The sequence below is a fragment of the Trachypithecus francoisi genome, unplaced genomic scaffold (assembly GCF_009764315.1).
Source record: "Trachypithecus francoisi isolate TF-2019V2 unplaced genomic scaffold, Tfra_2.0 Lachesis_group16, whole genome shotgun sequence".
Lineage (NCBI taxonomy): Eukaryota > Metazoa > Chordata > Mammalia > Primates > Cercopithecidae > Trachypithecus > Trachypithecus francoisi.
Window position 1 is genome coordinate 91,256,953 of NW_022681461.1, and position 21,301 is coordinate 91,278,253.

The 21,301-nt window shown below is 39.5% G+C and overlaps 1 protein-coding gene across 16 annotated transcripts in view; it reads left to right on the top strand.

Moving 5' to 3' along the window:
* The window catches only part of RNF38 (ring finger protein 38), a 148,823-nt gene extending 130,803 nt beyond the window's left edge, over positions 1-18,020 (top strand). For 15 of the 16 annotated variants that reach the window (XM_033238086.1, XM_033238087.1, XM_033238088.1 and 12 more), the window contains 6 exons: positions 626-787; positions 1,105-1,211; positions 2,746-2,830; positions 9,508-9,629; positions 12,035-12,134; positions 14,610-18,020. In XM_033238086.1, coding sequence (XP_033093977.1) covers positions 626-787; positions 1,105-1,211; positions 2,746-2,830; positions 9,508-9,629; positions 12,035-12,134; positions 14,610-14,672 — 639 coding nt within the window. In that variant the 3' untranslated portion in view covers positions 14,673-18,020. The remainder of the gene's footprint in view (positions 1-625; positions 788-1,104; positions 1,212-2,745; positions 2,831-9,507; positions 9,630-12,034; positions 12,135-14,609) is intronic. The other variant, XM_033238091.1, reaches the window with a different exon arrangement.
* Positions 18,021-21,301: the final 3,281 nt, after the last annotated feature.

Below are 21,301 nucleotides of genomic sequence, written 5' to 3' on the forward strand. Positions count from 1 at the left end.
TTTGCATAGCACTACATTGCTTCAGTGTTCACCACACACTTGAAGTAGTCTGTGAACTTGCCCGTTTTATAGTTGACAGTACTGAGGTTCAGATTAAGTAATTTTTCTAAAAGTTACATGGCTGATTGGTGACAGTACCAAGATTCTGATGTCCAGAAGCCCATAATCTTTCTGCACAGCATAATGCCTCTGTACAATATCTCATTTAGCCCTGTTTCTGATTTATAAATGCACATCGTATTTTGTTTCATCTGTGAAAGGTTAAGTGTCTGAAAATCCTTTAGGTCAAGGTGCTATGACTGAAAAAATAATTTTAATTTTCCAATAATTGGCTTACTTGATGACTTTTTGCCTTCTCATTTTAAGAGAAGGTTCACATAGTAAAATTAATAGAGGATAATGGAAATGTTTAATAACATGTTTTAAACCTTGTTGAAATTAAAGTTAGGAAGATTTTACTGTAGTCTGTGTGTTTACTTGTATGAATTTTAGATTAATGTGAACATCAAGAGATGCATGTCCTTAGAGACATTTTGAGATTTTAAATTTGTGGTTATTATAAAGCATAATCTAAACACAGGAAGTTGTGTTTTTTTTTTTTTTTTTTTTTCTCTTCTCTCCTCAGCCTCTGCAAAGGATAGAAAATGAAGTGGAACTCTTAGGAGAACATCTTCCAGTAGGAGGTTTTACTTACCCTCCATCAGCCCACCCCCCAACATTACCTCCATCAGCTCCTTTGCAGTTCTTAACACATGATCCTTTGCATCAGGAGGTGTCCTTTGGAGTAGTAAGTTTTCATGCAGTACTATGTTAATTACTTGCTTTGGCAGCTGATTGGTTCTGAGTTATGTTTTAGTATAATTCACCATATTTAGAATTATATGTATTCTTGACAGCATTCAGTTGGAAAGTTATATTTAGAAATACACCTGAGTGTATGGTTTAAAATGGTTGCTGCATCCATTAATAAGTTAGTATTTAAGGAATGTTAAAAACCTTGAACAATAAAAAACTTGACTGTTTAAGTCTTTTTTTAATTACTTTGACAGATTATTTGTAAATGTAGAGTGATCCTAAATCTTTTTAACATTTTTCCCCCTGCAGCCTTATCCTCCATTTATGCCTCGGAGGCTCACAGGACGTAGTAGATACCGATCCCAGCAGCCAATACCACCTCCCCCTTATCATCCAAGCTTACTGCCATATGTGTTGTAAGTTCTTTCTTAATGATTTCTGAATTTTGAAACTCTTAAGATTCTCTTTCCTTTATGAATGTCTTCTCTGTGGTCTATAGCTTTCAGTGTGGTAGTTATTTGTTTTTACTTAACGTTAAAGGGTGGGGTGGGAGGAGCCAGTTAAGGCTGAAAGAAAGAGAAGAACAGTAACATAGGAGAAGTGGGGAAGGAAGAAATCTGTGAGCCAGAAAATAGGTTTAACAAATCAAGAAGCAGAAAAGGTTAAGATTTTTGCCTCTTTTACAACTGATAACACTTACCACCAGCCTTGATTATTCAGTTTTTAGTGCTGTTTTTCTTAGGGGGAAAGGAGAAAAATTATTTCTATGTCTTAGAACTACTCTGTTTGGATTAAGTTGGTCTGTAACAGAAATTCCCATGGGTGGTACACATGGTGGGGTTTTTTGTTTGTTTGTTTCTTTAGACAGAGTCTCAATCTGTTGCCCAGGCTGGAGTGCAGTGGTGCAGTTTTGGCTCATTGCAACCTCTGGCCCCCAGGTTCCAGTGATTTTCCTGTCTCAGCCTTCCAAGTAGCTGGGATTACAGGCGGTCACCACCATGCCCAGCTAATTTTTCTACTTTTAGTAGAGACAGGGTTTCACCATGTTGGCCAGGCTGGTCACGATCTCAGGTAATCTGCCTGTCTTGCCCTCCCAAAGTGCTGGGATTACAGGTGTGAGCCACCGCACCCTGTGAGTAATTCTTTATTTCTCTCTCACGTAATAAAGTCTAGAATTAGGCAGCTCAACGATGATTTGTTAGCCTTGTGACTATGAACAATGTTAATGGCTTCCTGTACAAGATCTAAGATGGCCTCTCAGGCTCTAGTCATATGACATTCCACCTAGCAAAAATAAAAATAGATTCCTCTGCCTACCTGCTCCTCTCAAGGGTGTGTTCCAGAAGTTGCACGTATAACCCCTGCCTCCGTATCACATTGGCCATAACTTAGTCACATGTCTATAATTACATTCTAGGAAAGCTAGGAAATACGGTTTTTATACCAGAAGGCCACGTGCCTATGTTACCACACTGTTGTCGTAGTTTTTCCTTCCTTCCTTCCTTACTGTCTCTCCCCATTTTCTCTCTTTTTTCTATCGTAATGTCAGATCTAGTTTGTCTCCCGATTTTGTTCTTAAAATGTTTTAGTTTAAGGTCTTTTGCATTTCCTTATAAATTTTTAAATCAGCATGTGAGTTTTTACTTAAGTGCTTGCTGCAATCTTGGTAGGTATTGCATGGAACTTATAGATTATTTTAAGGAGAAAGTGACATCTTAATGATACTGAGTCGTCGTCTTATGTGGTGTATGTCTGTTCATTCACCTTTAAGTTATCATAGCAATATGTTTGCCGTTTTTATTTTACAGTTCTTGCATATGTTTTGTTAAATTTTTCAGATTAACACTGACCATTCTTCATCCTTATAGCACTGGCCTTTGTTCTCCCTGTCCTGTTCATTGAATTAATGTACTAATATATTCAATGCTAGTGTGATTGTTTTCACTGCAGATCAATGCTTCCAGTGCCACCTGCAGTGGGCCCAACTTTCAGCTTTGAATTAGATGTAGAAGATGGAGAAGTAGAAAATTACGAGGTTAGTAGATGAATTGTGAATTAATTTGGGGAGTATTGTGAGCATGAAAGTATTATTCAGCTTAACTCTTTAAACCACAGGTGTCCAATCTTTTCACTTCCTGGGCCATATGTAAGATAACACTAACACTAATAGTAGCCAGTAACCTTTTAAAACATTGCAAAAAATAAATCTCATAATATTTTGTGAAAGTTTATCAGTTTGTGTTGGGCCACATTCAAAGCCATCCTGGGCTGCATGCAGGCCATGTGTTCGACAAGCTTGATCTAAACATTTATTAGGTAAACACTTTGTGCATTTCAAGATATAAACATCATAAAAATGATTTAACATCTTTAAGGATATTTGAGTATGTACTGCCACAGCTATGATAACAGGTAGGTAGATAGGTGCTCTATTAGAATTACGTACAATTCCAATGAGAACGCAAATGAGAAAACAGTGAATTTTGATTAGATATGCTGAAAAGATTTTGTGGAAGCCAAAATGTTTGAGCTAGATCTTAAATAATGCAGAAGCTTTTTCATCTTTAAGATTGAGGCAGAGAAGTGCTGGACAAAGAGAATCAACAGATGGTCTGTGGTTAAAGGGAGAAAATCGGCATTTGATTGGAAAGCTTAATTGGTTGTCCTTCAGTGCTTGCTACAGAGTGGACATAATTTTGAATATTATGAGGGAGGAAGGAACCACTAAATGTTTTTGGTGCTTTATGGCATCAGTACTTGTTAAGAGTCCAAACCCTGCCAGTACTGTGAAGTTAGAAAATGGTGACAAGGAAACCTATTTAGGTGTTGAAATAGGTCAGGCGATAAATTATAAAACCATGCATGTTCTGAACTTTAGGAACTGTGAATAGAAAGGAGTACAACAGTCAGCCAATTTTTGACAAGGCCACCAAGAAGACACAATGGGGAAAGATAGCCTGTTTAAGAAATGGTGTTGGGAGGCTGAGCGCAGTGGCTCACCCTGTAATGCCAGCGTTTTGGGAGTCAAAGGCAGGCAAATCACCTGAGGTCAGGAGTTCGAGGCCAGCCTGGCCAACATGGTGAAACCCTGTTTCTGTAAAAATACAAAAATTAGCCGGGCGTGGTGGTGGGCGCCTGTAATCCCGCTACTCGAGAGGTTGAGACAGGAGAATCGCTTGAACTTGGGAAGCGGAGGCTACAGTGAGCCAAGATCACACCATTGCACACCAGGCTGAGTAACAGCAAGACTCTGTCTGAAAAAGAAAAAACAAAACAAAAAGAAATGGTGTTGGGAAAACTGGATATCTACCTGCAAAAGAATGAAACTGGACCTTTACACCATACATGAAAGTTAACTCAAAATGGATTAAAGACCTAAACTTAATATCTGAAATGATAAAAGTGCTCACAGAAAACAGGGGAAAAGCTCCTTGATATTAGCCATGGCATTGGTTTTTTGGCCATCACACCACAAGCATAGGCAACAAAAGCTAAAATAAATAACTAGGACTACATTGAACTAAAAGGCTTCTGTACCGCAAAAGAAAGAAAGAAACAAAATGAAAGGCAGTCTACAGGTTAGGAGAAAATATGAAAAGTAAACATCTGATAAAGGGGTTAATATTTAAACTGTACAAGGAGCTTATACAACTCAGTAGCAAAAAAAATGAATAACCCAATTTTAAAAAAATGGGTGGAGGACCTGAATAGACATTTTTCAAAGAAGACACAAAATGTCCAACCAGGTATATGAAAAGGTGCTCAACATTGCAATCAGGGAAATGTAAATCAAAACCACAATAAAATACCACTTCACACCTGTTAGGATGGCTGTTATCAAAAAGTAAGTATTGGCAAGAATGTAGAGAAAAGAACCCTTTTTCCATGGGCTGCAGAGTGAATGTTTTGTTGGCAGGAAAACAACATGCATCTCTTTGTACTTTTTTTTTTTTTTTAATATTACAAAGCCTATTTTATTAATTATAAAATTTTACACTCAGAAACAAAACATGAAGTCTTAGTTACAGTTAATTTTAATTATATAACTCTTTGTACATCTTAATCAGAGCACTTGAGCGGTAATATTTTGAAAGGAATCTTTTTTTCTTGAACAGGTCTCAAAAGTGGTCTTAAAATATTCCGTAAATCATACTGTAAACAGACATTCTGTCATCCAGACTTTATTATTGGGCAGAGTAGATTTAGCATAATTTCTTAAGGGCCCACAGAATGGCAAATGAGCATTGGCTTCTGCCTGCAGTCACCAGCTGTATTAGCCCCAATAAAAGAGTCAGCCTGTTTTTTTAAGCCAGGCATTGCCTTTTCTTTCTAGCTATGAAAATCTTAGATGGCATTCTCTTCCAATATAGGGCTGTTCCATCTACATTGAAAATCTATTGTTTAGTGTATTCACTTTCATCAGTGATCTTAGATAGAGCTTCTGGATAACTTACTACAGCTTCTATATCAGCATTTCCTGCTTCACCTTGCACTTTGTTGTTATAAAGATGGCTTCTTAAACTTGATGAACCAGCCTCTGCTAGCTTCCAACTTTTCTTCTGCAGCTTCCTCACCTCTCTCAACCTTGATAGAATTAAAGAAAGACAGGGCCTTGTTCTGGATTAGGCTTTGGCTAAAGAGAATGTTGTGGCTGGTTGGATTTTCTATCCCTATCACTCAGACTTTCTCCATATCAGCAGTATGGCTGCTTTGCTTTCTTATTCGTGCATTCACTGGAGTGGCTTTTCTCTTTTTTCTTTTCTTTTCTTTTTTTTTTGGAGACAGGGTCTTACTCTGTCACCCGGGCTGGAGTGCAGTGCCACCATCTCGGCTCACTACAGCCTTGACCTCCCAGGCTCAAGCGATTCTCCCACCTCAGCCTCCTAAGTAGCTGGGACAGTAGACGCATGCCACCAGACTTGGCTAATTTTTGTGCTTTTTTTTTTTTTTTCTTTTCTTTTCTTTTGCAGAGAAAGGTTTTGCCATTTTGCCCCAGGCTAGTCCAAGTGTTGGGATTACAGGCATGAGCCACAGTGCCCAGTGAGAATGGTACTTTTTCTATTTGAACTTTGCCTTTGCGTTTAAACTTGGTTACTGGTTTGGCACAAGAGGCCTACATTTTGGCCTGTCTTGGCTTTGACATGCCTTTCTTACTAAGCTTAATCATTTCTAGTTTTTGTTTTGCTTTTTGAGACGGAGTCTTGCTCTGTCGCCCGGGCTGGAGTGCAGTGGCACCATCTCGGCTCACTGCAAGCTCCGCCTCCCGGGTTCACGCCATTCTCCTGCCGCAGCCTCCCTAGTAGGTGGGACTACAGGTGCCCGCCACCACGCCCGGCTAATTTTTCATATTTTCAGTAGAGACGGAGTTTCACCGTATTAGCCAGGATGGTCTCGATCTCCTGACCTCGTGACCCAGCCGCTTGGCCTCCCCAAAGTGCTGGGATTACAGGAGTGAGCCAGGATGCCCAACCAATCATTTCTAGTTTTTAAAGTGGGAGACATGTGACTCTTTCACTTGAACAATTAAAGGCCATTGTGGGGTTATTAATTGGCATAACTTCAATATTGTTGTGTCTCAAAGACTAGGAATACCCCAGGAGAGGGAGAGAGATGGGTGGATAGCCAGTTGGTCAGTGGAGTAGTCAGAATACCCAACATTTGTCAATTGTTCTGTCTTATACAAGTGCAGTTTGTGGTACCACAAAGCAAGTACAATAGTAACGTCAAAGATCAGAGAACATTATAGCAGATATAAAATAATGAAAAAGTTTGAAAGGCTGTGAGAACCAAAATGTGGCACCAAGATATGAAATGACATGACTGTTGGAAAAGTTGAATTAATAGATTTACTCAACATGGGGTGGCCACACACCTTTAATTTTTTGTTTTTGTTTTAAAAAGGTAGTATCTGTGGCATGCAGTAAAGCAAAGTGCAGTAAAATGAAATACGCCTGTTGTAGTCTTTAGACTGTAAGAACTTAATATATTTTATTGTCATAAATTATATTTGTTGACCTTTGTGTACCATGGTATATATGAGATATAAAAGATCATTATCAATGATACAATAAGTTTTATCTAAATTTTATATATTGTAATCACCATCGATTTGGCAGTTTATTTTTTTTTTTTTTAAGATGGAGTCTCGCTTTGTCACCCAGGCTTGGAGTGCAATGGCATGATCTCAGTTCACTGCAACCTCCGCCTCCTAGGGTTCAGATTCTCTTGCCTCCTCCTCCTGAGTAGCCACCGCCCAGCTAATTTTTTGTATTTTTTATTTTTTAGTAGAGAAAGGGTTTTGCCATGTTGGCCAGGCTGGGCTTAAACTCCTGACCTCAAGTGATCTACCCGCCTTGGCCTCCCAAAGTGCTGGAACTACAGGAGTGAGCTACTGTGCCCAGTCAATTATTATGCTTATTGATTTTACATCAGTACCTCCTTTCCTTAATGACTCTAATAACTCATCTGGTTTATCCCACAATTAGTCTGCCTTTTGTGGACGGCTTTTCTCCATTTTTCAGGTTGCCCCAGGGTTAAAAGAATGGGTAACAAATAATGATAGATGAGAGAAACAGAATTATTGCATCATCTAAATAATTTGTTCCCCTTTCACTAGCTCCCTAGCCCTTCTAAATGCTGGAATAGAAAGTAAGTTGCCAGGCCGCACATGGTGGCTCAAGCCTGTAATCCCAGCACTTTGGGAGGCTGAGGCAGGCAGACCACTTGAGGTCAGGAGTTTGAGACCTACCTGGTCAACACGGTGAAACCCCATCTCTACACAAAAAAATTAGCTGGGCCTGAGGATAAAGCAAGACTCTGACTCAAAAAAAAAAAAAGAGGCATAAATAATTACAATATTGAAACACATCAAATATACTAAAGTTCATGAGTTGATAGTGGATACTTAAAAAGAAAAAAATTAGGTGGTCTCATCCTATTCTACCTAAATTCTGAGTATTGTTTAATATTAGGCATTCTAATAAATGAAGAATGATAAAATTAGAATATTACCATTTTACCCATTCTTTTTTGTTTGTTTGTTTTGAGACGGAGTCTCGCTTTGTCTCCCAGGCTGGAGTGCAGTGGCACGATCTCGGCTCACTGCAAGCTCAGCCTCCCGGGTTCACGCCATTCTCCTGCCTAAGCCTCCAAGTAGCTGGGACTACAGGCGTGCACCACCACGCCCAGCTAATTTTTTGTATTTTTAGTAGAGACGGGGTTTCACCGTGTTAGCCAGGATGATCTCGATCTCCTGACCTTGTGATCCGCCTGCCTCAGCCTCCCAAAGTGCTGGGATTACAGGCGTGAGCCACCGCGCCTGGCCCCATTTTGCCCATTCTTAATGAATTAATGGATCTAGACAGTATTCCATCATTGGCTGCTAACATAACCACTAGACATGATGGGCCTTATGGTAAAAGTATTCACATGTACCTGTTTATAGGACAAGGGGACAAGGAATTTGTTAAACCCAGTGGGTCAGGGATGGGAGGTTCATTTAGCAAATTTCAAACTGGGAATTTCTACAGCTCATTAACCTGGTTTCTTCAAATTTAAGAGTGAAAAAGAGACTTGAGACGTATTAAGCCATGGTAAGTTACGGATTTGTTTGGATCCTTATTTGAACAAACTACTTTTTAAAGCTTTGAATTGAAACAAAGACATTTGAACGTTAATTGGTCCATTTGATGTTAAAGAATTAGTGTATGTTAGGTGTGATGATGTCATTGTGGTTATATTCTAAAAAGTCTATCTTTTTAGAGCAGCGACTCTCAACCTGGGGACAGTTTGTCCCCCGGAGATATTTGGGAATGTGTGGAGACATTTTTGATTGTTACAGCTGGGGGGTTGTTAACTGGCACTAAGAGAGCAGAGGGAGGCCAGGAATGCTGCAAAACATCCTATAGTACCCAGGCCAGCTCCCACAACAAAGAATTATCCACCTCACAGGGTCAAAGTTACTTTGTTTTACAGATGCACTTGATACTAATGAAATGATACCATCTTTCAGTTTTGTTTTAAAATAATGTGAGCTTTAGGACAGATGGTAATAGATAAAAGATTAGCTATGGACTACTGACCGTAATGGATAGATCAAGGTTCATTAGCGTTGCTTTTCTACTTTTGTATGTGTTTAGATTTTTTCATAAGAAACATTTTTAAAATTATTTTAATAGGGCTGCGGTGGTACGCAATTATAGTTCCAGATACTCAGAAGGCTGCGTCAAGAGTATTGCTTGAGTTCACAGGAGTTCGAGGCCACAGTGCACAATGATCATGCCTGTGAACAGCTGCTATATATACTCCAGCCTGGGCAACATAGCAGGACTCCATCTCTTAAAAATTGGAGGCCGGGCGCGGTGGCTCAAGCCTGTAATCCCAGCACTTTGGGAGGCCAAGACGGGCGGATCACGAGGTCAGGAGATCGAGACCATCCTGGCTAACATGGTGAAACCCCATCTCTACTAAAAAAAATACAAAAAACTAGCCGGGCGAGGTGCCGGGCGCCTGTAGTCCCAGCTACTCGGGAGGCTGAGGCAGGAGAATGGCATAAACCCGGGAGGCAGAGCTTGCAGTGAGCTGAGATCCAGCCACTGCACTCCAGCCTGGGTGACAGAGCGAGACTCCGTCTCAAAAAAAAAAAAAAAAAAAAAAAATTGGAATGCAAAAACATAAAGACAGATGAAAATATGTCATCTTTTACCGCTGCAGGCCCTGTTAAACCTGGCAGAGCGACTGGGAGAGGCAAAGCCTCGTGGACTGACTAAAGCAGATATTGAACAACTTCCTTCTTATCGGTTCAATCCTAACAACCACCAGTCAGAACAGACTTTGTAAGTATATTTTTCTGACATCACTCTGCTAAATTTCCTTTTCTACCTTTATGAAATAGAAGCTTAAGAGTCATTAAGGTAAAAGTTGGAAGAGGAAACAAAAAGTTAAAAGAAAATGCTTAAGAGTCAGAGATAACTTTGATAAAGATAAGTTATCTTTATTTCATAGTCTAAGCCAATGCTTGTCCAATAAGTCAATATAGAGCTAATTAAATGAAAAATTAAATGTCTTAGTCATTCTAGCTAATGGCTGCTGTGTTGGGTGGTGTGGATCTAGAACATTTCTATCTTAGAAAGTTCTGTTAGGGCTGTTTTGGATTTTAATGTCGCTTAGCAATTTTGTTTCTAATTGACATTCTAGAATGTTTTCACACAAGATTGAAACTTCATGCACATAAAGTTTGAGGTTCTTACCAAAAATTTCTGCTTAGTAGGGGATCTTTTAAAAATAGCTTTAATGATATATAATTTACATACCGTAAAATTCCATTTAAAGTGTACAGTTGAGGCCAGGCACGGTAGCTCACACCTGTAATCCCAGCACTTTGGGAGGCTGAGGCAGGTGGATCACCTATGGTCAGGAGCTTGAGACCAGCCTGGCCAACATGGTGAAACCCTGTCTCTACTAAAAATACAAAAATTAGCTGGGCATGGTGGCAGGCGCCTATAATCCCAGCTACTCGCAAGGCTGAGGCAGGGCGAATTGCTTGAGCCCGGGAGGCGGAGGTTGCAGTGAGCCGAGATGACGCCACTGCATTCCAGCCTGGGCGACAGAGCGAGACTGTCTCGAAAAAAAAATAATAATAATTAAAAAGTACAACTCAGTGGTTTTTCGTATATTCAGAGCTATGTAACTATCACGACAATCAAATTTAGACCCATTGCGTCACCCTAAAACGAAACCCCTCACCCACTTCACCCACTAGCAACACTCTTCATATTTCTAACTTACCTTGGTGCCTCCTCCCCATCCTCAGTCTACACTGTGTCGATATAGATTATACATAAATGGGGTCATATATGATCTTTTTGTGTCTAGCATCTTTCACTTAGCATAACTTTTTCTATATTGTAGCTTTTACTAGTGAGTTATTTCTTTTTATGGCCAAATAATATTCCACTGTATAGATCGTATTTTTTTTTTTTATCAGTGGATGGACATTTGGGTTTCCACTTGTGGCATTGAATAATGCCAAAGGTAAATAATGGCTTTGAAGCACACTATATTGTCTTTTTTTATTATTATTATAGCCAGCCTAGTGGTTGTGAAGTGGTATTTCCTGCAGATTTGATTTGCATTTCCCTGATAGCTAATGATCTTGAATGTTTCATGTGCTACTAGCCATATGTATACCTTCTTTTCAGAAATGTCTATTTGGATCCTTGCTTCATTTTCCATAAGTTGGTTTGTCTTTGTATTATTGAGTTGTAGAAGTTCTATACGTATTATAGATCTCATCAGATAAATTATCTTCAAAAATGTCCTCCCTCAGAACAGGGATCTCTGAGGAATAGAATAATAAAAAGTGTAAAAAAATGTTTTGCCATTCTGTGGATTGTTGAGTTTTTCAGTGATGTCCTTTGCAGCACAAAATGTTTAAATTTTGATTTTATTTCAGCCTACACTCAGCCCTCTGTATTCAGCCAACCAAAGATAGAAAATATTCAGGAAAAAATAAAAATAGAAAATAATAGAGCAATATGTAGTACAAATAAAGAACAATACAGTATAACAACTATTTACATAGGACTTACATTGTATTAGGTATTACAATATATTAATGATTTTAAAGTATATGGGAAGGTGTGCATAGGTCACAAACACTATACCATTGTATATAAAGGATTTGAACATCCGCAGATTTGGTATCCATTGTGGGTCCTAGAAATCAATCCCCCCTCAGATACTGAAGAACAACTGCATTTCTTTTTTTGTTGTTAATTCTTGTGCTTTTAATGTCATCTCCAAGAAATTAAACTTGTCTAATCCAAGGTCATGAAGATTTACTGTGTTTTCTTCTGAGAGGTTAATAGTTTAGCTCTTAACACTTAAGCTTTTGATCAGTTTGAGTCAGTTTTTATATGGTATGAGGTAGGGGTCCACCTTTCTTCTTTTGTATGTGGACATACAGTTGTTCCAACACTTTTTTTTTTTTTTTAATAGTATAGAATCTTTGGTATTAAGATTGACTTCATATTAACTAGAAATTTTCTTGGTAATCTGTTAGTAAAGCAAAACCCTCTTACTGCCTTAACATCACAATTTTTTCAGGGTATTGGTTAATTTTGTTTAAAAATTTAAGTGATATTTTGATAACAGAATAAATTATCTTGTAGGTTTCAATAGTCATAACAATAGAAAACCATCTGGTTTTATGGTTAAATGATCTTTTTGCTTTTTTTAGGTGTGTAGTATGCATGTGTGATTTTGAGTCAAGGCAGCTACTTAGAGTCTTACCCTGTAACCACGAGTTCCATGCCAAGTGTGTTGACAAATGGCTTAAGGTAAAGTGATAATATCTTTAAAGGAAATGACATTGAATTTTTCTATTTTATTGACCATAGGTTAATTAGAGTAAGTTCGTAACTCAGTGGACAGGAAGACAAAATGGAAACACAGCTTTGAGTATGATCTCTTTAAATGAGGAGAAAAGGCCAGTAAAAATTAACTGCAGTCAACAATATAGGAGTGATTATACAAAACCCAAATGGATGACCTCTTGACAATCAGTATGTCCTTTCTCATGGCATACAGGGAGAAGGCCCGAACTTGCTAGGCCACAGTTTGCTTCGAGAGTTTAGAAGGCTACCTAATTATAGCTCTGTTGTCAGAGTAGTACATCTAGTGTTTTTATTTAATTCTGACCATTTTCTCCTTTGTATATATGAACAAAAGCACAAAGGACACAAATCCATAAGAGTGGCTATGCCAGGGTGAAATTATTGCAGGGGCTTCTTTTTTATGTATATAATGTATATATTTTTTGAAACAGGGTCTCAATGTGTCGCCCAGTCTGGAGTGCAGTGGTACAGTCATGGCTCAATGTAGCCTCGACGTCCCAGGCTCAAGCGAGACGGGGTGTCACTATGTTGCCCAGAGTGGTCTTGAACTCTTGGGCACAAGCAGTCCTCCCACCTCAGCCTCCCAAAGTGTTGGGATTATACACTGCACCTGGCTATTTAATGTTTAAAAAAAAAGTTTACAAAATCTGCTTTTTTACTCTTAATAGTTTCATAGTCTCAAATTGTAACAGCAGAATAAAAATGTGATACAGTAAAAGAACTTTAATAGGCTGGGTTGCAGTGGCTCCATGACTATAAAAGAAATTTATATAGTCAAATTTGTTATTTTTTAAATGAAGTGTTCTGATTTGGATAAAACTAGGTAACCTCACAATTTAGAGAGGAAGATAGAGTTAAAAGTCAGTTCTGAGGGAGCACAGTTCCATAGTATCTAAGTTAGCCCAAACTCAATCCTGAAGACAAAGAGTCTTAAATTATTTTAAAAGGAAAGCATTATATGTGCACATCCCTGACATGTGCAAACAGAGAACAGTCAAAACCACAAGTTCCATGTGGCTGATAGTTGGAATGTGAGGAAGAGTGGGAAAAGAAAAGGTGTTCAGAGAGAAAATCAATGACCAGCTTGTTGTGAAGCCACTCTGAAGCGTGAAGGAGTTTAGGTGTGATCCTGAAAGCATTTGGGAAGGATATAACAGACTGTTTTAGAAGGATTTCTGGCCACTGTTGGAGGATGGAGTAGAAGAGGTAATTTCTGAGAGACAGGGAGATAGAATAAAGACGTGGTGGGCCAGAGAATGGATAGTGGCAACTGGATGAAAAGAGGGACTGATTTGAGAATTACCATAATGCAGAAATAAGATTATGTGCTGAATGGGTTGTAGGAAGTAGGAGAACAGGTGATGCTTATGTTTCTGGCATTAGCAACTCCACAAATTATGGTCCCATTTGTTGAAATGGAGAAAGCAAATTTAGGAGCCAGGGAACCAGGTAAGTAGAGCTATGGTATAGATCCAGTCACCTATTTTACAGTCAAGCTTTCCTCAGTACCACTAAATGTTTTCTGTGACTTCATTCCATTAAGAATAGCCAAGGGGCCAGAAATGGTGGCTCAGGCATGTAATCCCAGCATTTTGGGAGGCAAAAGCAAGAGGATAGTTTGAGGCCTGGAGTTGGAGACCAGCCTGGGCAACTTAGTGAAACCCTTGTCTTTTAAATTGGCTGGGTGTGGTGGCACACACCTGTTAATCCTAGGTTCTCAGGAAGCTGAGGCAGGAGGATCACTTAGGCCTAGGAGTTCAAGTCTGTAATGAGCTGTAATCATGCCACTGTGCTCCTGTGGACAACAGGGTTTAACCCTGTCTCAAAAAAGAAAAAAAAAAAAAAAAGACTACCAAGGTGTTACTTTAATGTCCGTTGTTAACTTGGTCCAAACTGGTGAATGTAATCTTGTTTGTATATTTTAACAGACCTACTAAAAATCATTCATGGTGGCCAGGTGTGGTAGCTCACACCTGTAATCCCAGCACTTTGGGAGGCCAAGGTGGGTGGATCACCTGAGGGTCAGGAGTTTGAGACCAACCTGACCAACATGGTGAAACCCCGTCTCTACTAAAATACAAAAATTAGCCAGGCATAGTGGTGGTAACTGTAATCTCAGCTCCTCGGGAGGCTGAGGCAGAAGAATCACTTGAACCCAGGAGGCGATGGTTGCAGTCAGCCAAGATCGTGCCATTGCACTCTAGCCTGGGCAACAAGAGCGAAACTCCCATCTCAAAAAAAAAAATTCATGGGCTAATTCGGAGGTTTGTGGGTTAAAAAAAAGACACAAATTGCTTTGTACCTCTTCAGAGGAACAAAGAATGTAAAAACTGTGGGAAGTAAAAGTAGTTCCATTGCTTTTAATGTGTTTCATTGTATATGTCACAATTTAAACAAGTTTTCCCTTTTGTTTTGTAGGCAAATCGTACTTGCCCAATTTGCCGAGCTGATGCTTCAGAAGTGCATCGGGATTCAGAATGACCAACCTAAGAAGCACAAATTTAGTTTGGGTGTTCCTCATCACATGTATATACGGACTATCCATTGAACTTAATCTGTGTGGCTTCCAGCCCTCCCTTTACCAAAAGGGTCAATGGACCTTTCTTTGCACTGTGTGACTTAATCAACTATAAAAGCTTACAATTAGTCTTCACAGTTATGGGATTGTTATACTAACCGTGTGATTGGAACTCCAAAGACTTTTTCTTTAGCTTAATTTTGTGTGTGCACTAACATTCCCTGGTTTTTGTGTGATCATTCCGAGTGTTGCTGCAAGATTACAGTGGACGTGATCTTTTAGCATGTGCTTTTATAAAAAGTGGTAGCTACAGATGATATAGCAATCTACCTTATATAGAGCCTTCAGAAACTGTGAGTGGAAATGAATGCAGCGTATGACTGTTGGTGATAAGTGTATCTGTGTGAGAGTGCACAACTACTTGTGAGAGGGCATGGTAGCTAACGTGTGTATGAGATCCTATATACCAGCATGTACCAAGAATGTGTGTGTAGTTTTAATTATGCTGCAATGTATAATCTGGTGTGTTATTTAAACAGCACTAGTACTGTACACTGGTTTTTTTCCCCTTGTGTTTGCTGTTGCACACTGATTGCTGAGGGTGCATCAATTACAAGCATTGAATACTCCATCCCCTTCCCTCCCAATGAATGGAATGAGAAAAGCCTTCTTCCTTTGCTTCAGGCAGCTGTCACCTTCTCTTTATTGGTGGTCCTAAGTAGGTCACTTAAGGAAAAAAAAAGTGTAACAAATTCTCACTCCATGAACCTGATTTTTTTGATTCTGTTGTGGAAATTTTAAAATCTCCAACTTGCTGTTTCCAAAAAGAAGGTGCAATATCATACATCATCAGTTAGCAATATTAGCATTTCAATCAATGATTTGAATGTTGATACTTTTTTTCCTTTACATTTCCAGTTTCTTACAGAAAGTACCTGTGATTTTTTTTTAATGTTTAGATTTGTAGTCTATTCTGAAGATATTTGATTAATATATTTCTAAGAAGACCACTAGTCCCATGAAGTCTCACCTCGTTGACTTCCACCAGAACAAAATCTGTTAATTCAGCTTGACTTCTGATATGTGTTCTGTGTTCAAGCTCCTGTGGGCAACTAAATTGTTTTAAGAAAGCTACATTTCTGTCCATATTAATTCACTTGCCAGACTCCAGTTCTGAAAGTTGTCTAGTTCTTCCTTCATCACATGTGCTTCTCATGGAAACCCCTGTTTCAGGATGGATCAAGTGCTATTACAGCTCATGTTCCTTAGACCTGATTTGTTTTGATGTTTTATCGCTTTTCCTTTTAATTTTTGTTTGAATGAGAAAAGTTTAATACAACAGGTGTCCAGAATACTTGCAGTATAAATGAAGATTTGATTTTTGTATAAAAAATAATGCTGTTAAACAGGAATTGACCTTCATTTAGTTGATCTAACACATAGCTGTGTGGGGTTTTTTTTTTAGTAGGTTCTTTGAGCATAATTCAGATTGTTTAAAGTCATTTTTCCAGCAATGTTTAAATTACTTTCTCATTCTTTTAGTGTATTCAACATTGTCTGCCTCTTCTGCAGTTGATGTAATTGCTTTGTTTGCAATAGCACAAGCTGCATTATTCCAGTCAGGACTGTGATAACTTGCTGCCAGCCCCACTCAACTTTCAGTTGGTTCTGTGTCAGTTTTCCACTCAGACAGTGTTAACTACTTGTTACTGCCATGCTGCTTGCCCTCCCTTGAAGTGTCTATAAGCTCATCACAGCCTAGAGTTAAGTAAAGTCAATTCACAGAAGCACAATTTTGCCCTTTTTGAGACACTGTTGCCTCTATCTAGTCGTACACGTAGGGTTTTGCACACTCTGTTTGCCCCTAGGTTGTCAGTGCATCAGAAATACATCTAAACAGTGATACAAATGCACATGTTACTTTTAAATCATTAGGATATCCCTCACCTGTTCCTGATGAATAAAAAGTGTGTTAAAGACCAAAATTCTTGGCATAATAATCAGCTACATACAAATCACGTATAGTTTAATCTTTTTTTAATGAAAAAAATCATGTTTAAAATGGCAAAAGCCCATCTTATACACTTTTATATAGCTGCAAAAAATTTATATCTGTACAGATCTAACATAACACTACTACACTCAGTATTCATTTTATTGAAGCATGCAAGTAAAGCACTTTTTCTAATTTATATAGAGATACCTAATTAACACGGCACATTGTACTAATGACTAGGAGTAGCAGCTTTTTCTTCCCTCCCTGTATGAATCCTTATAATGTCCCTTTTTCTTTAAATTTTTGAGAGGCAGTTGGCAATTTAGGAGGCAGCAGGGTCTGTTTTGGTAAAGTCTTGAATTTCGTTGTTGCACTCTTGTGACTGATCTCTCTGTGGGAATGTCTTTTCTTTGCGTGGGGCTCATAGAGATGTGTGCAGATTTGCTTATTGTGGTTAGTGTGTATCAGGAACACACACACACACGTATTCTGACCAGCTCAGGCTTGCCACAGTGAGCAGCTTTGTGGCTAGCAAAAGAGAACAGTTTATTTGTGCCCAGCCATTTTCACCTTGGGTGATGCACCAGATAGCAGGCAGATGTTGGTTCATGGCCTTCGTCCTCTTTCCTCCTAAAATAATATTGGCTTTACCACCTTAACTCAGCTGTGGGTTTTTTGTGAGTTCTTGTGTTTTGGCATAAATTGTCATCTTTGGTGTTTTTTTTTTTAACCCCCACCCTTCAAAAAAATAAGGCCTCCAGGTATCAAGATCTCATATTAGGATTTTCTGTCCTTAATTTTTTTAGCAAAATCTGGAAAATGTGAAAGCATATTTAGATTTTATATACTATCTGAAATGTGATTTGTTAAGATTCTTAAATTTGGGCCTCTTAGAATAATTTTGAATGAGATCTACCGACTCACTTGTGAGAATATTTTTCGCAGATATCTTTGGGCCTTTTCATTAGAAAGCTGTTTGTCCCCCTGTTGGTACATTTGGTTACCTCATTTTGCCGTTTGTTTCCGATTGTGAAAGCTCACAGGGGTGTTTTTTGGAATCATTTGCTGAGTCATTTTCTCAAATCATATTCCATTGTATCAGTTAACATATAGTTTTAAATGTATGTATTATAAATATCTGTAACCAAATCATTTGAAGGCTTGATAAATTTTTAACAAAGTTTGTACATTTTTTATGAAAGTTACTAGTAATGCTTTACTAAGTAGTGCAATGAATTTTTATTTTTAATCCCTGTGCCCAATTTTGGAGTTGAGAGGGTTGTTGGTAATAAATGTATGATGTACACTTAAAACATTTGTTTCATGTCACTGCGTTAGGGATGGGGAAGGGTTGTATATGCATGGGGATGGAGAGAGAGCAGCAGGAAGATGGAGCTGGGTTGAATTACTGGCTGCCAGATTCTGTATTTCTACATTTGTCTAAAAAACTTAGAAATGCAAAAGTAACTAGCATTGTAACATATGGAACATATGGTACATATTTATAAAGGCCAAGAAGATAGCAAAAAGAGTACAGCCAAACGTGTATGCATTTGAACAGTAGAGATATGTAAGCAACATAGTGAGACCCCCATCTCCACAAAAATGTTTTAAAAATTAGCTGGGCCTTGTGGCGCACACCTATAGTCCTAGCTACTTGGAAGTCTGAGGTTGGAGGATCACTTGAGCCCAGGAATTTGAGGTTACAGTGGGCTATATTTGTGCCACTGCAATCCAGCCTGGGCAATAGCAAGAAGACCCTGTCTCTAAAGGGAGAAAGAAAGAAAAAGCTGGGTGCGGTGGTTCACACCTGTAATCCTGGCACTTTGGGAGGCCAAGTTGGGCAGATCACGAGGTCAGGAGTTCAAGACCAGCCTGGCCAACCTGGTGAAACCCCGTCTCTACTAACAATACAAAAATTAGCCAGGCATGGTGGCACATGTCTGTAATACCAGCTACTCGGGAGGCTGAGACAGGAAAATCGCTTGAACCCGGAAGGTGTAGGTTGCAATGAGCCGAGATCGTGCCACTGCACTCCAGCCTGGGTGACAGCAAGACTCCATCTTGGGAAGGGCGAGGGGGAAGATGTAAGTAACTAGAATTCAACTAGTTCTTTCTATATATGTTAACCATAAGAGGCGGAAAAGAAGACTGCAATAGACGGCTAGGCAGATTTGTCCACATTAGCTACAGTTTATGTACAACTTCCTGTCAACATAATATGGAAAGAGGAGCCTCTGCTTGTCATTTTCCATATGTTTGTATAGTTTTCCTTTGAATAAAGGAAGAAAATAAAAATGATATACTTAGGCATATGCTATGTTAATTAAAATTTTACCCTCTTGACTGGCTCCAGTACTCATCTGACAGAAGTGACCACATCCTGATTTTTTTCCGTCCTTTTTCCAACATACGTAGAAGAGTACTTGTGTTTAACTTTGAATGTTTCTAGAAACCCAAAACTTACGCCATGTCTTATGACAAAGGCATTTACTGCTAAGTACCCATGACTACCCAAGTCACCCTACTTAAATAAGTCATGGAGGGGCATGGTTCTGGCCAAGGGCCTGTAAGCATAGGCTATGTGGCCTTTCCATGCAGAAGCATACATAAAAGCTAGCTAGCTTCCTCTGCTTGGGTAGTGGTGTCCTGTGTCACTCCCTAGGAAAGAGTTGTGGTTTTTGTTTTGTTTTTTTTCCCCTGCTCTTTCCCCCAGGCTGGAGTGCAGTGATGTGATACCGGCTCACAACAACCTCCGTCTCCCGGGTTCAAGTGATTTCTCCTGCTTCCGCCTTCCAAGTAACTGGGATTAAAGACGTGTACCATGACACCCAGCTAATTTTTGCATTTTTAGTAGAAACAGGATTTATGCCATGTTGGCCAGGCTGGTCTCAAACTGCTGACCTCATCACCCGCCTCAGACTCCCAAAGTGCTGGGATTACAGGCATGAGCCACCATGCCCAGCCGGGAGGATAAGATTCTTATGAATGGGAGGATCACATCACAGCTAAATGTTTCAGCTCTCTTGTACACTTCAATGAACTGGATGAACAAGGCCATTCAATAAAGTGTAATTAGCCACATGATTTTAAATTTTGTTAGTAGCCACATTAGAAAGAAAACTTGAAATTATTTTTAATATTCAGTCCAATATACCAAAATATTTCTACTTTCTTTTTTTTTTTTTTTTTTGAGACAGAGTCTTGCTCTGTCGCCTGGGCTAGAGTGCAGTGGCCGGATCTCAGCTCACTGCAAGCTCCGCCTCCCAGGTTTACGCCATTCTCCTGCCTCAGCCTCCCAAGTAGCTGGGACTACAGGCACCCGCCACTTCGCCCGGCTAGTTTTTTGTATTTTTAGTAGAGATGGGGTTTCACCGTGTTAGCCAGGATGGTCTCGATCTCCTGACCTCATGATCCGCCCGTCTCGGCCTCCCAAAGTGCTGGGATTACAGGCTTGAGCCACCGCGCTCGGCCTCTACTATAATATTAAGATACATTTTCTCATACCAAGTCTTTGAAATCCAGTGTGTATGTTACATTGACAGTGCATCTCAATTTGGACCAGCCACATTTCAAATGCTCAGTAGCCACATCTGCATAGTGGCCACCAAGTTAGATGGCATAGGTCTAGACCAGAACTATGCAAAGCTACCTGGTTTCTAAAGAACTGAATGTTACTCGTGATAATCCCAAGACGATTTACTATTATTGCATGCCTTAACAAACTACAGTATGATTTCAAAACATTCTGTATATAGTTGAATGTAACTTTCATTGCTATAATACATTAGAAAATACTCATTTTTAAAGCAGTCTGAATTTCTCTGAAGCTGCCATAGATAACATTCAAAAACAAAGCTCCTTGTTTGTCAGTAAATTTTCAGATATATTTGCTTGAATTCACAGCTATTTAAATTGGGCCAGGCACAGTGGCTCCCACCTATAATCCCAGCACTTTGGAGGCCAAGGTGGGTGGATCACTTGAGGTCAGGAGTTCAAAACCAGCCTGGCCAACATGGTGAAACCCCATCTCTACTAAAAATACAAAAAAAAAAAAAAAAAGGGTCGGGCATGGTGGCTCACACCTGTAATCCCAACACTTTGCGAGGCTGAGGCAGGCAGATCATGAGGTCAAGAGATCGAGACCATCCTGGCCAACATGGTGAAACCCCATCTCTACTAAAAAATACAAAAATTTGCTGGGTGTGGTGGCGCATGTCTGTAGTCCCAGCTACTCTGGAGGCTGAGGCAAGAGAATCCCTTGAACCCAGGAGGCAGAGGTTGCAGTGAGCTGAGATCGCACCCCTGCACTTCAGCCTGGCAACCCAGCAAGACTCCGTCTCAAAAAAAGAAAAGCCGGGCGAGGTGGCAGATGCCTACTGTAATCCCAGCTACTCAGGAGGCTGAGGCAGGAGAATCACTTGAACCTGGGCGGCAGAGGTTGCAGTGAGCCAAGATCACGTCACTACACTCCAGTCTGGGCAACAGAGTGAGACTGTCTCAAAAAAAAATTCTTTTAAATAATTTGATCCTCATAAAATTCAGCATTCCGAAGAATTGGGGGTAGGAAACTTGAGCCCCACTTTCAGATGGAGT